Below are 12649 nucleotides of genomic sequence, written 5' to 3' on the forward strand. Positions count from 1 at the left end.
TTGCTTTTTACCCCCTTCTCTTTTGTTCGCTAACAATACACTATGACTCTCTCCCCTTTCTCAGTTGAGAGCTCAAATTTGTTATTCACAACTCTCCGATTCTTCATGCGCCGGGTGAATAAACACAGGAAAAGCAGTCTTACCTTGTCGTCAATGTCACTCTCGCTGTCACACTGTAACAGAAAAGAGACAGACACAGGAAATATAAGGAATTATTCATTTGGCTCCCCACCCCAGTAGCATAATCAGTGCAGATGTTATTTTTGTGTGCAACCTCTCATTCACTGTCAGCTTTCAGTGCAAACGGCAGATGAAGAGGGAAAGGAGAGTGCGGTAGTCTGAAAGAGGTTTTTTCAAGTTTCAAAAGGAGCACAGTGGCACAAAACGCCTTTCTGGTGTTTCTGTCGCAAATTCACTGCTTTTAATTTGCAAAGGATGAAAATACTTTGCACGGGGTTCTATTATAAAGAGTCTGTTTAGTGACTTGGCATTCAGCTGCAGCTTGTCATTTAGCCTTTTAAGTGTGCTTTAAAATTGGACGATAGCATCTCAAGGACGCAGAGAGCTTATGTTCTTTGAATTCTCCAGCACAGTGCCTATTAAGTGCGGTATTTCAAATCCGTGGTGTGACAAACCAGTCTTTAATTTGTACGTCAGTCTTCTACAGGGATAAAGGAACTGAATAACAAGAGAGGTTGTATTCTGAAATGTACCTTGTTCTAGCACGGCTAAAGGCCAAATCACCTTCCATTCAGTCAAGAAGAGAAATGGTTTGTCTTCAGCACTTCAAATTTCACCAATGAAATATGCAGTGATTGGGATCAAATATATGAAAAAGAGTCAAAAGAATATCAAAGAAAAAGATTTCAAAAAAGTCAGACCTTGCCACTTTTTGCAAACAGATGACAAGAACGCTGCAAATACCAAGAGCCCGGCCTTTTATTCCTGGTATGTTCATGCACAAAGCTCTTTTTGGCAAATAACAAAAACACGATTAAACTCGCACAAATACGGGAAATTATTTTCACCTTTACTCCGGAAAAATGTGTTAAGTTAAGGTAAAGTCAATAACCCTGTCTAACAGCATTTGTTTGATTTTCTTTGCAACATTCCTGAGCTTGTATGCGCCTTACGAGCTCTCGCGTCTGTTTCTAACATTTGTCACGAACGGCTCCCGGCTGGTTACACCGCAAAGATGGAGAAGCTGTGGAAACAGGAGTGGCTGAGCTGCAACGCCAGGCCCACTGGACCTCACAGCAGGATGCATGAGGGACAGAGCAATTCAACCAAAGAGCCACACGGAGAAAGGACGACGGTGGAAAAAAACTGCCTTCAATCTGTCAATTAAGTCCCTGTGGCAACATATTTAAGTGGGCCCTCTCTATTTTGTTTGACTCCCTTTCAAAGTGGGGCACAATGAGGAGGGAGCTGTGTCAATGGAGGCACAGTGTCCTTTTGTCGTGAGCGTGGTGGGTCCAAATGTATAATTAAGTAACGAGAGTAATCAGAACAAGGCCTCGGTGGCCAAGATCCCTCAGGAGAGGAGAAAGGGGGGATGTGTGTGAGTGTGTGGGTTCAAGGGTGAGTCCATGCCCAATAGCTTCTCCTACTAGGCAATGCCAAAGGTTGGTAGGAGTCCTTGGCTGCAGAGTCATCACTAACAACTCTGTAAGATGTGTGTTTACTTATACCAGACATGCAGGAAGAAAATACGCTTGTTGGAGGGAATAAAACAAGTATATGCTCTGAATAACAGAGTGTAGTCATGAACTGCTTAAATAGTGCACACAGCAACACCACAAGGAAAATAGTCTTTTCAGTAAGTAATTCAATATAAACAGTGGTAAGAATTTTCCTGCCTTTCAATGGGATTCATGTCGATATTTCTTCTTTTTGAGCAGTTTCCTGGAGGATTTGCTCGTGTGCTCAGGCTGATCCTGGTTAAAAGGTCCACTTATAGCTCAACTAAACTTTCAAGCTTTACTCTTTGATAAGATGTAAAAATCACAGTTAAATCAATGACTGCAGAGATTTCCACTGCAATGTGCAACAGCTTGTAAGAGGTTCTTCTCCTGAACAGGGCGAAGCTACTAGGGATATACAACTTAACCTATATCTTGATCACATTATTACAAATTTCAGGCCTTTGCATAGACGTCAACAACTAGAAATGAGATTTTTCTCTGCTTCACGTGCCATTTATATATAACATAATACTTTTCTCAGTGTAGATGCCAACATTTACACAGATGTGAGGAAATTTAGGTAAATCTCAAAAACTTTTCTCTGTTGTTTAACTGAATAAAGTGTGAAATTTTCACCATCTGTAAATTATTCTACTGCTTTATATTCAGAGAGCAGGTTAAATCCAATAGATGTCTTTAGGGATCTGTCAGTACGACACCGCACATTTCAAAAGCAGAGAACACCAGACCTTAACACTGTAGGATTAACCTAAAAGCACCCCCCCACACACACACACAGTACTTAAAAAAATGAAAATATTGGACACATTTTAGTACAAAATATCTTCTTTTTCTTCTTTGAACTAGTGCTTGTCAAAAGACAATCATTACAAAGTGCCGGGCATTAAGAAGAGAAAGTGGCAAAGGATTCTTGTCAATCAGTTTCCATTCAGGCTGTGAATCCCAGACAAATTAATTGCAATCCATTTCTATACTGGTAGTTAGGAGCACATCACAACCTGTTATCATCACCCATTTGTTCCCTCAGAATTCTGGGATTTTAGAAGAAATCACGTTCAAAACAATGCTTCTCTCCATCTTCATCTAACTATGAATTGCGAAAAAAGAAAAGAAAATTGATCCACTCTCTAACATTACCCCTTCCCTGCAGAAAATGGAGTAAATGTATTCTTAGCATGCAGCTGAACGGATGACTTCCACCTCACAGCAGTTGCGAGATCCATTCTATTACTGAGGACGAGTTTAAACCGTAGGTGATGGAGATGAACAACTGGCACGGTCTATTCCCTGGGTGCATGCTTGGCCTTGTTGTTGCAGCGGTAGCCATGACACTAGATATGAGGCCTCACAAGGCTGGAGCTGGCGAGGAGGAAAAATAATATCAAAAGAGCACAGCATGGTGCTTATCCTTTTACAAGTAGCATGCACTGTAGCAGAGCGAAAAGAGGAATAGTAGCTAGGGCTCAGACAGAGACAGAGAGAGGCACAGCACAGCAGGGGAGAGAGAGGTAGGTGGAAAGAGGGGAACAAAACAACAGTAAGAACAGGCGGGGGGGATGCTATAGAGATGAAGGGATAGGCAGTGTTACAGCAGTTTTTGTCAGGCCTATATGTGATTGCCCTGTTGGGCTATAACACTCGGGCCATTCAAAGAAAGAAACGCGATAAAAGTCCAAGATTGGCTCGTGTTGGTGCACGCATTGTTGTCGGCGAGAGCAGCGCTACGTCGTTTAGCACCCTGCGCTTCTTTTGACTGTCTGCACGAGGAAAACAATTTTCAGCAAGAAGGTACGAGAAAGCCAAATGGTGAAAATGCAAAACCACAACCTCAAACAGAAGCTTCCCTAAACAGCATGTCTGCTGGTCAGAGGGGACATTGTTAAAATCGAAAAGATACGCTGCTCACTAAGCTGCCTGACAGGAGCCAAGCCCCTGGTGGTTTCTGTCTCTTGCAGTACCCCCCCCCCCTCCGCCTCAAAAAAAAAAAAAAAAGGAAGAAGAACGAGAAAAAAAAAAAGGCGAGTTCTTCAGAGGCATGGAGCAAGCAGCAACATCTGCACCTGGCAACCGCCAGCTACGAAGGGCAACGGGGGACCAGAATCAGTGGATGGCTCATCCACAAACCCTCCCTCCCAGCTTTCCACCTCCTCTCCAACCCCTCCTCCCCTCAGCCAGCACATCAGACGAACGCGTTTGACATTTACACAGCTTTCAACACTTCAGAGACAGGAGATTTATTCCGCCAGCGGCCCTGGCTGGAGCCAAGCCTCGACCTGGGCTAGCCCCCATGACGACCCTGTAGCTCAGCCCTGAAACGAGGCAGGGCTGAGAAAGAGAGTAGCACGAGGGAGGGGAGAAAAAACAGAAAGAGAGGGATGGATGTCTCGATTCTCCTGGACATTTCTCTGGCAGATTCTGATAGACGTGCAAGGGGAAGACAATAAGCGTTGCGCATCCCGGAGCACATTAAAACGACTGGCCAAATTAATCACACAGTTCCACTTGTCACACTCGGAGGACAGTCTGCCATGAATTCTGCCTCAGAGATAGAAAGAGGAACAGAAGAGGAACTTGCCCAGCAACGCAAATGCTGGCATGGCGTCAACAACTGTCTTCCTGAATACTGATCACAAGCCTGTGCTTGCTGCAAGAAATGTTGGGAAAAAAAAGAGAGAGAGCAGGAGAGAGCTGCTGGCATTAAAGTGCCACTGTCAGTTCCTTCTCAAAATAAATAAAGCAGTAAATAAAAGGAATAAAAGCAGGAGAGGAGAGCATAAAAGCGTCAGCGCTTTGATAATACTATTCGTGATAAAAGCTTGATTGGCTGTAATTTTTCAAAGTCACTGTAAGGTGTGTTTCTGCTAAATTACAGTCATATCTAATAACTGTAGATGCAATGGCACGACGAGGAACTGGCTTAAAGCTAAATTAACTCCTGATAAGCAACCAGTTGTGTTCCACTCAGGCCCAAAACAACATTACTGACGGGGAGATGGCCACTGCATCACGACAGCAGCGAGAGAGCATCTGCTTCTCTTGATGTTTTATCCAAATGTATAAAGTTAAAGTGTCCGCAATGCAAAAGTCTACAGCGATGGAAGAAATGGCTTCAATTTATAAGACATTTCTCCAGCCACATACACTGAGATACCCCTGATTCTAAAAGAAGACCTCTAACAAACTGGATCTCCTGGAGTGAGAGCACACAGAGGAGGTAATGGTCCATTTAGATGGTCGCAGACGGAAGCGGTGTCGAATACTGGTGGAACAACACCAATTTTCTCCTGCAATTTCCCTCCTGCAGATACTGGGATGAGGTGTGGGAGCGTAGGCGTCATGACCATTCTGATGGGGTCTGGATGCAAAGCCTCGAGTCCACTGGGGGACCCCCTGCTTGGGCTGAAACATCAGCAGGAGCTCTGAAAGTCTCACTGGCCCTGCGGCAAAGCTTAACTTCAACTCATCGTTCATAATTTATCGGCAGGACATTTTAGCTGCATGCTCTTATGTGCTAACCCTTTGTCACGACTCAGTGGAGAGCTCAGATTTGATTGCGTTCATGATACTATTTGCCTGGAAGAGCTGGACGATGCCATCCGCCATAGTGCTTATCAAAACAAATCAGGGTTAGAGACTGAATCCAAGGTGAGCCGGAGCCTGAGGGAGCCCTAGTGTGGGGAAGGTCAGCAGCCGGGCAAAGAGAGGGCTGAAGATGGAAGGATGCAGATGCAATCTCTAACCAAACAACTGCTTGTCCTGTTACGGGAAAAGCTTAATGAAAGGGAACTGGCAATTCTTGGCCTGTGCTCCAGACGATGAGAACCATGGCTCATGGATGAGTGGTGAAGCACCAGGCTGAACCAAAGCATAAAAAATCAATTACTCATATCTTTAGATGATCAGATAAACCTAATAATTTTGTATCTATGGTGAAACTAAATGGGGTAAAAAGCTTCAGGAGTCTGGTGCATTAATGCTATTCATAGCAAAAACACACCACTGCATTTAACTTTGCAGGGAGAGGGAAAAAATCAAGCAATTTATCTCGACCCTAATAGCTGTATCTGAAAGCACCACCTAGCAAAGTGATTTGATCACAGGATCAAATCTATACAGCCTTTTGACCCCTGACCTCCTCGGCAGGCAGCATGGGAAGTCAGCTGATTACCCAGGGTCAGCCTTAGAGCTCTGGATTAGGAAAGTATTGATCTCGGTGAAGATGTAGGGTCCACGGGGAATAAGATTGAGAGAAAAAGCTCTACCGGGCAGAAATGATATCGACCGGCAGACCTAGACAGGCTCTCACGCAAAACCATATTTGAGCTTGGGACATTGGAATTGGCTGTGCAAACAAGAGAGGACTTCAGCAAAAGCTCCTTTCACAGAGGCCCATTGAGAGAGGACAGAGAGAGAGAGTGATAGTGAAGGGGGTTGAAGAAGACAGGGTCGGAGAAAATGCTCTTTGCATTAGCCAGACACACCGTAGAGCTGACACACTCAAGTAAAGAGCCAGCAGAGGCCATGTAAATCAAGCTGAGGTGAGGAAAGATATAGTTCTTGCCCGGGACCACACTAAGCAGACTTTAACATTACCCAGAGTCCACGTAAACAGCACTGAGACCTGGACGCTCTCTGTTTCAATTCTATGAAAGGTATTTGGCGAGGTCAACGAGCAAGAAGGAGATGGGGGGGAGGGTGGACAGATTGACGATGATAACCCGCCTCCTTTCACTAAATTAGAGGACTGCCTTGCTCCCCCTGCTTTCAGGATAACCCTGAGGGAGGGACGGAGCTGGCTGGGCTGCTGGTGTGATCCTTGGAGTAGTTTGGCAACGGGAAAACAGACAGTAATGGCAGATGTATGAGAGAACAGGGAGCATTTATTCAGCTCGGAGAGAAAAAGGAAACTGCCAGAAATCTGATGGGACAGGGAATACACAACTGTGTTATGAATATAGCTGAAGAAGAAAAATGGGCATGCAGGTAAGGGAGAACGAGAGAGAAAAATAAAACACTGATTTATGTTTTTTTTATTTTTTCTACTTATTTCTTTATTCTTTGGTCTTTCCCCTGCAGCTCCTTCTCCTCTCTGCTGACTGCAGCTAGTGCTATCTTGCCTTCAGAAATTAGCGTGCACGGACGCGCGCGCGCAACGCTCGGTACCTCCCAGAGTTTTGACGTGGCCCTGGGCCTGTTGCTGCTGAGCTGCAGCGGCAGACACTGGGCATTGGAAATTTAAGTCGGGGCGTAGGAGAAATTAGGCGAGGAGGCAAGGAAATGGGATGTTGACTTGAACTGGCCCCGGGGGCAGCTGAGAGTCTCCCTGTGCAGCTCCGTTGGCTGCCTGACAGTTTGATGGAGCGAGTGGAGGCTTCCCCGCGGCCCGAGCCGCCGTCTCTAACACTGATATAGCTCAGTGAGGAACAGATTGAGCCTCCAGGCATTGCTCTGTACTGCTACCCCCCCTTCTCTCTGACTCTTTCTCGCTCTGTACTACTGCTACTAACTCTCTCTCCTTTGCTAATCCTGTGAAGCCAACAGAGACATGTGCACACATTATATGTGCATATACATACGAGCTACTGTGGATGCTTGCATGAAATAAAATACTACACCCATGCAAATACTTATATGCATGCGGACACTTTGATGCACGGGCATAACAGCAATCCCCACAGAGGACTTGGCTCTCACTCTCTCCTCCCTACGACAGTAATGTGATGAGCACTACAGATGCTGTTTACTGAGCTCTGGCTGACACACAGGGGGAAGGAGGAGGAGAGGGAGGGTGGGATGGAGGAAGAGGCAGAAGGAGGTAGAGTCAGGGGGCTGGCAGGCCACAGCCATAATGAAAAGAATCTGGCGGCAGCCCACTGTGTGCTGGTCATGAGAAGCATGTGCCGCCGGGGGGCTCTACTGCTAATTTCAGGGGGCAGCCAAGCATTTCACGCTAGACTTGTCATCGGGCCAGAGGGGGCATTCATACTGGGTGACAGCAAATGCGAGAGGGCGGGTAAAGGGTTCGGCGGGAGGGGGGGGGAGGCCAAAGAGCGAGGGCGAAACCTTCAGCTCCCTTACGTCCCGTCCCCCCCTCTGCAATGATCAAACGTTATCATAGGCAGGGAACAGAATTACAAATGAGTGTCCTGTGGCAATAGCTGGAACTAGATTCAACTACTTTCTCTGCTCTGCTCTCTCCTCAGGTAGCCACGAGGGGCACACTTCATCCTCCAACCCCTGCTGCCCAGACAGGATGTGATACCAGTGCTTGCATCTTCCTTGTTGACCTCACAATAATAATGTGTTACAAAATCTCCCACTTGCAGACAGATGCACTGTGTGTGCATTTTGCAGTATGGATAAAATCTGATAATCCAGCCAATTAAAACAGTGCCTGCTATATTCTGACACGCCCACAGACAATAAAGGACCAAATACTAAAAACTCTAACCCTGCCATGTCATTGATGTTTTTGCCTCGGTTACTTTCTTTCTTGTTTACAGGACGTCTCTTAAGAGCTTAATGATTAACAGGCACATGTTTAATACGAGAGGATTCAGCGTGCACTTTCTCTCACGAGTCACCCAGATAAAGAAAATCAGACGGGGGAGGACTCGCTGTCAACCCGACCAGTGCCTCTAAGATCCTACGAGATCGACGTGAGGGAGGCAGAAAGATGTCGAGTGAGAGCAGGAGCTACCAGCTAAGGAGTTGATACTAACAGCTGGCAGCCTACCCACCTAAAAAGGGATGACTGAGTCTAGTCTGGAGAATCAAGCAAGAAAGCTAGGATGAAAGGAGAAGTGCGAGAGATGGAGTCACTAATAAAAGATGGGTGGGTGATGGTAGATGAGTGGATGCGGGACGGGTTGGGGGATTTTGAAACAAGCTGTCACATGAGAAAGAAAGAAAGGGAAACAGAAGAAAGTAAGAGAGGAATCTAGACTGGAGGAGGAGAGAGGGAAGAAGGAGGCAGCCACATCGCACACTTCAGGCTGTGAATAATTTAGAGGAGCACTGGGGAGACGAGACGAAGATGAACACAAAACACTGGCAGCGTTTGACCTAGAGCTCCAGCTACATCAGTGCACATCACAGAGCGGAGAGCTCTCTCTTCCTCCCTCCCTCCCTCTTTCTCTTTCCCCCTCTTTTGCTCTTCATCTGCCTCCCTCTGTGTCAGGGAGGAAACAGCTGTACACTATTCTTGTTTCGCCTCACATTCTATGAAAGTCAACAGAATGGCTGACAACTCAGTTTCAGAAGGATCTCTCTCTCTCCCTACTTGCTCTGGGCATGTCAGAAGAGTCAGAAGAGCCTCGCGTATGAAGGATGGATGTGCATCCAGGCTATGCGTGGCCAAAGCTGGATACATGTCTGTCTGCAGATGCCCCTGGCATACAAAGGAGTAACGATGCTATCACATGATATCACAAGGAACATTTGCACAGATTTGTGGGATAAAAGCTTCAACTGCAGTTTTAGCCACCTCACTGCCCAAATGTTTTGTTGCAATTTTGTAATTTACGTTGTTTTGTGCTTTACGTGAGCTAAAACTGTTACTTAGCAGTAATAATTTACTAATCTTTAACTCTCGCCATGATTTTGGTCTAATATCTTTGTTAATTGGACATTTTTGGGGTTAACAAGTGATCAAATTATAATTTAGAAAACTAGGAGAATGTGATGTCTAAAGTTGGCAGAACGAGAAAGTAAGAATCGGCTGATTAGTCGTGTCCTTTAAGTTATGAAAATATATGAATGCGTGAACTGCGCTTGGCAGATTTTCGCTATAACAGGTAACTAAATAAAAAGCTATGAATCTCAAAACTCCAACATGAATTTTCTGTTCATTACTGTTTTAAATACATTGTAACTGTCATCAGTGTTGGGGAGTAACGGAATACATGTACCGCCGTTACGTATTTAAAATACAAAATATGAGTAACTGTATTCCGTTACAGTTACCGTTTAAAAAGGTGGTATTTAGAATACAGTTACTTTGTTGAAATAAATGGATTACACGGCGGTACTTCCCTGTTTCATATTGTGGCGGGTCAGTACTGTTTGGGTTTTGTTTGACAGCTACGTTCTGTTGTTCCAGGCGGCAGCGTTACGGTTGCCATGGTTACAGGGTGACGCTCTCTCTCTGCGTGTTTCCTGGGTGAGAGAGCGCCTGTTGTTGTTGTTGTGCTAAGCTAATAGGCAGAATGCTACAGGTATAGCTCTAAAGAATGTAGCCTCATGGGCAGTGTAGTCCGTGCTGCAGGGAGAATAGACTGCCGTACACGTTATGTGTCTGTGAGCGAGGGAGGGAGAAAAAGGAAAAGTACGAGCTGTCATCGAGCAAAAACGGGAGCTGGAAGCATGTAAATATAATAATAACCACTGCAGCCAAGAAGAGTGCCTGACGAGCCCAGCTGTAAGTAAGCTATTAAGACTCGACTGTACACCGTGTTCGTGTTTTCCTCCAAAACAATAAGTTCTGTTGGAGCAGCCTTTCAATGCCTCTCTCTGTCTCTGCTAGCAAAGTTGACCCAGACAACAAAGTAAAGCTAGTTTTCGGCTACGAGCCGACACAGAACCCACCGTATTAGCCAGAGGTCCCTTTACTACGGTTCGGAGCCGCGGACCTTCAGTAACAGTAATAAATCACAGCAACAGTACATTCATGTAGTTGTAAACAGCATGATAATATATTAAGTAATCCAAAGTATTCAGAATACGTTACTCTCATTGAGTAACGTAACGGAATACGTTACAGAATACATTTTGGGGCATGTATTCTGTATTCTGTAATGGAATACATTTTAAAAGTAACCTTCCCAACACTGACTGTCATTACATAAACACAATCTATGTGGGGATCAGTGCTGCGAGCAACAAGGAGCGGAAACTCATCTTAAGCCAGCAGTAAATAACAGCTTCAAGATTGGAGGTTAAACAGAGATTTCTAATGCCACCTTTGTCGAGGTGCCATACATCACCTCATCTGCTAATGTGTGTGTCTGTGTGTGTGTGATGAAAGGAACACTGGGCATCTGCGGTGGGAGTGGCCGTTGGGCGGACAGAGGGTGATGTGATCAACCCAAAAGGGAGGGGCAATTTATTACTGTAATTAAGGAGCGGTGAGATTAGAGAGGCTGGGTTTGAACATACATATTTATATATACATATAATACATATAAAAGATAACATGAGATGAGCAAAAACAAAAGGTCTAAAGATGGCAACCAAATAAAACATGAACTAAATCAGTTCCTCTGCTTATTTCCTCCCTCCCTCCCTCACATGCCCTCTCACTCCCTCTCTCACTGTCTCTTGCTCAGTCTGTGTGTTTGATATTAATGGGACGTCCCTTGTTTGTAAATGTGCCAAGTTGTGTGCACCACTGCAGGCTGTCTATTATAGCGGGCCTCTGGGGCAGCTATTCCATATGGCGTCACATATGGTACTCAGCAGCATCAATTAATGTTGTTATAATACTGATTTTTATGAGCCGGGGTTTAAATCCTTTCCTATTTTTTCCCCTAACCCACGCTCCCCTTGTGTTCTCTTCCTAGCATCGCTGTTTCTTTCATTTGTCAAACTGCTTCTCTGCCATACCTCAAACCTTTGACAATGTGACTTCTGAAGACTATCGAGAATACGAAAAGTTTTCTATGCCAAATAAGCTCCTACCAGCTCTGCTGAATGCTGCTCAAAGACCTTGAACACGTCTTTGTTCCTTCTGTACTGCAGAACTAAACTCTTGCCAATGTGTCAGTATCGTGTTTGAAGCTCAGAATTCGATCAGTAATAACACGGAAAACATGAAAGCTACAAAAACAAGAATTAGACAGGAATTACAGTGTGGAAACCAACCTACATTTGCATCTGTAACCAGACAACGCGTTTACAGGAAATAATGTCGTTTTGGTCACATTAAGCTAGCATCAGGGACTATTAATGTGTTAAATTAGGTCTGTATTTATGCACAAAGCAATAGGCAGATGAATGTAAGAGCAGAATCTGAGGGGCCCTTTTGTTTCCTGGTGCCTTTGGTGGCGGATCTGACAGGAAGGGAACAAGAGCGTAGCAAAAAGCCTCGCTTAAAAAGCTCCCAGCCACACCAGTCTTGTCAGCGACGCCACAATTAGAGGCTAGATCACTGGCGCTTCCCAGCCAGAAACATCTCACTACCACTCCTCAATGGAGCTCTTTCGTTTGAGGAACACACTCAAAGCAGGATTTTAAAACGGTTCGGATGGCTAATCACTCTCAGGATGAAAGGCCCCGGCGTGTTCGTTTGTCTCAGCATGGGGAGCTTCCCTTGCCGTTTCTCTGTCTCTGATTCTGATTGTTTTTGTTCATTTCTTTTGCAGCAGGCAGGCGAGGCAGGCGAGCTGGCAGGCAGCGCTGTTTGAAGGTGCAGTCAGACCCAAGTGCAGGCCTGATGCTTTGTAGTGATATTTCCAGCAGCACAATCTCATTACTTTTTGACGTGGCAGATGCATGCAGGGGCGGATTGTCATTTCACGCTGTCAAAAGTTCCACGAGGAAACGGAGACAGGAATGGAACTTCAATGACCTGCACGCCTTTGGCTCATCAAGACTGAATATATTAAACCAAATAAGACAGATAAAGCCCCGTGAACCAGATACTTAGAGATGCTTTGTAAACCTAATGTCCACTCCCAGGAGTCTTGAGGGAATCGCTTTTCCTGATCTATATCTTTGTAATCAGAACTGTTTCAAAGCCTCGTAAACCTGTTACTGTGCATTTGAGGAAGCCTAATTAAATACTGTGTACAGAACTGCACAAACACTCAGCTACATATGTATATGTGCCGCCTAAGACAAACAGTGCTTTGTGTCTTAAAAGGAAAACTCCTGAGGGCTGCATTCCACACCTCGCAGAAAAGTTTTCACATGGGACAATCGCTGGCATCTCCCCTTTAAAAAGA

At 45.1% G+C, this 12649-nt stretch overlaps 1 protein-coding gene across 9 annotated transcripts in view; it reads right to left on the reverse strand.

The window, feature by feature from the left end:
* The window catches only part of fbrsl1 (fibrosin-like 1), a 317456-nt gene that overhangs the window by 91561 nt on the left and 213246 nt on the right, over positions 1-12649 (reverse strand). For all 9 annotated transcript variants that reach the window (XM_006805436.3, XM_087848891.1, XM_006805435.3 and 6 more), the window contains one exon: positions 144-173. In XM_006805436.3, the coding sequence (XP_006805499.2) occupies positions 144-173 (30 nt within the window). The remainder of the gene's footprint in view (positions 1-143; positions 174-12649) is intronic.

The sequence above is a fragment of the Neolamprologus brichardi genome, chromosome 12 (genome assembly GCF_056152115.1).
Source record: "Neolamprologus brichardi isolate AB-2024 chromosome 12, ASM5615211v1, whole genome shotgun sequence".
Lineage (NCBI taxonomy): Eukaryota > Metazoa > Chordata > Actinopteri > Cichliformes > Cichlidae > Neolamprologus > Neolamprologus brichardi.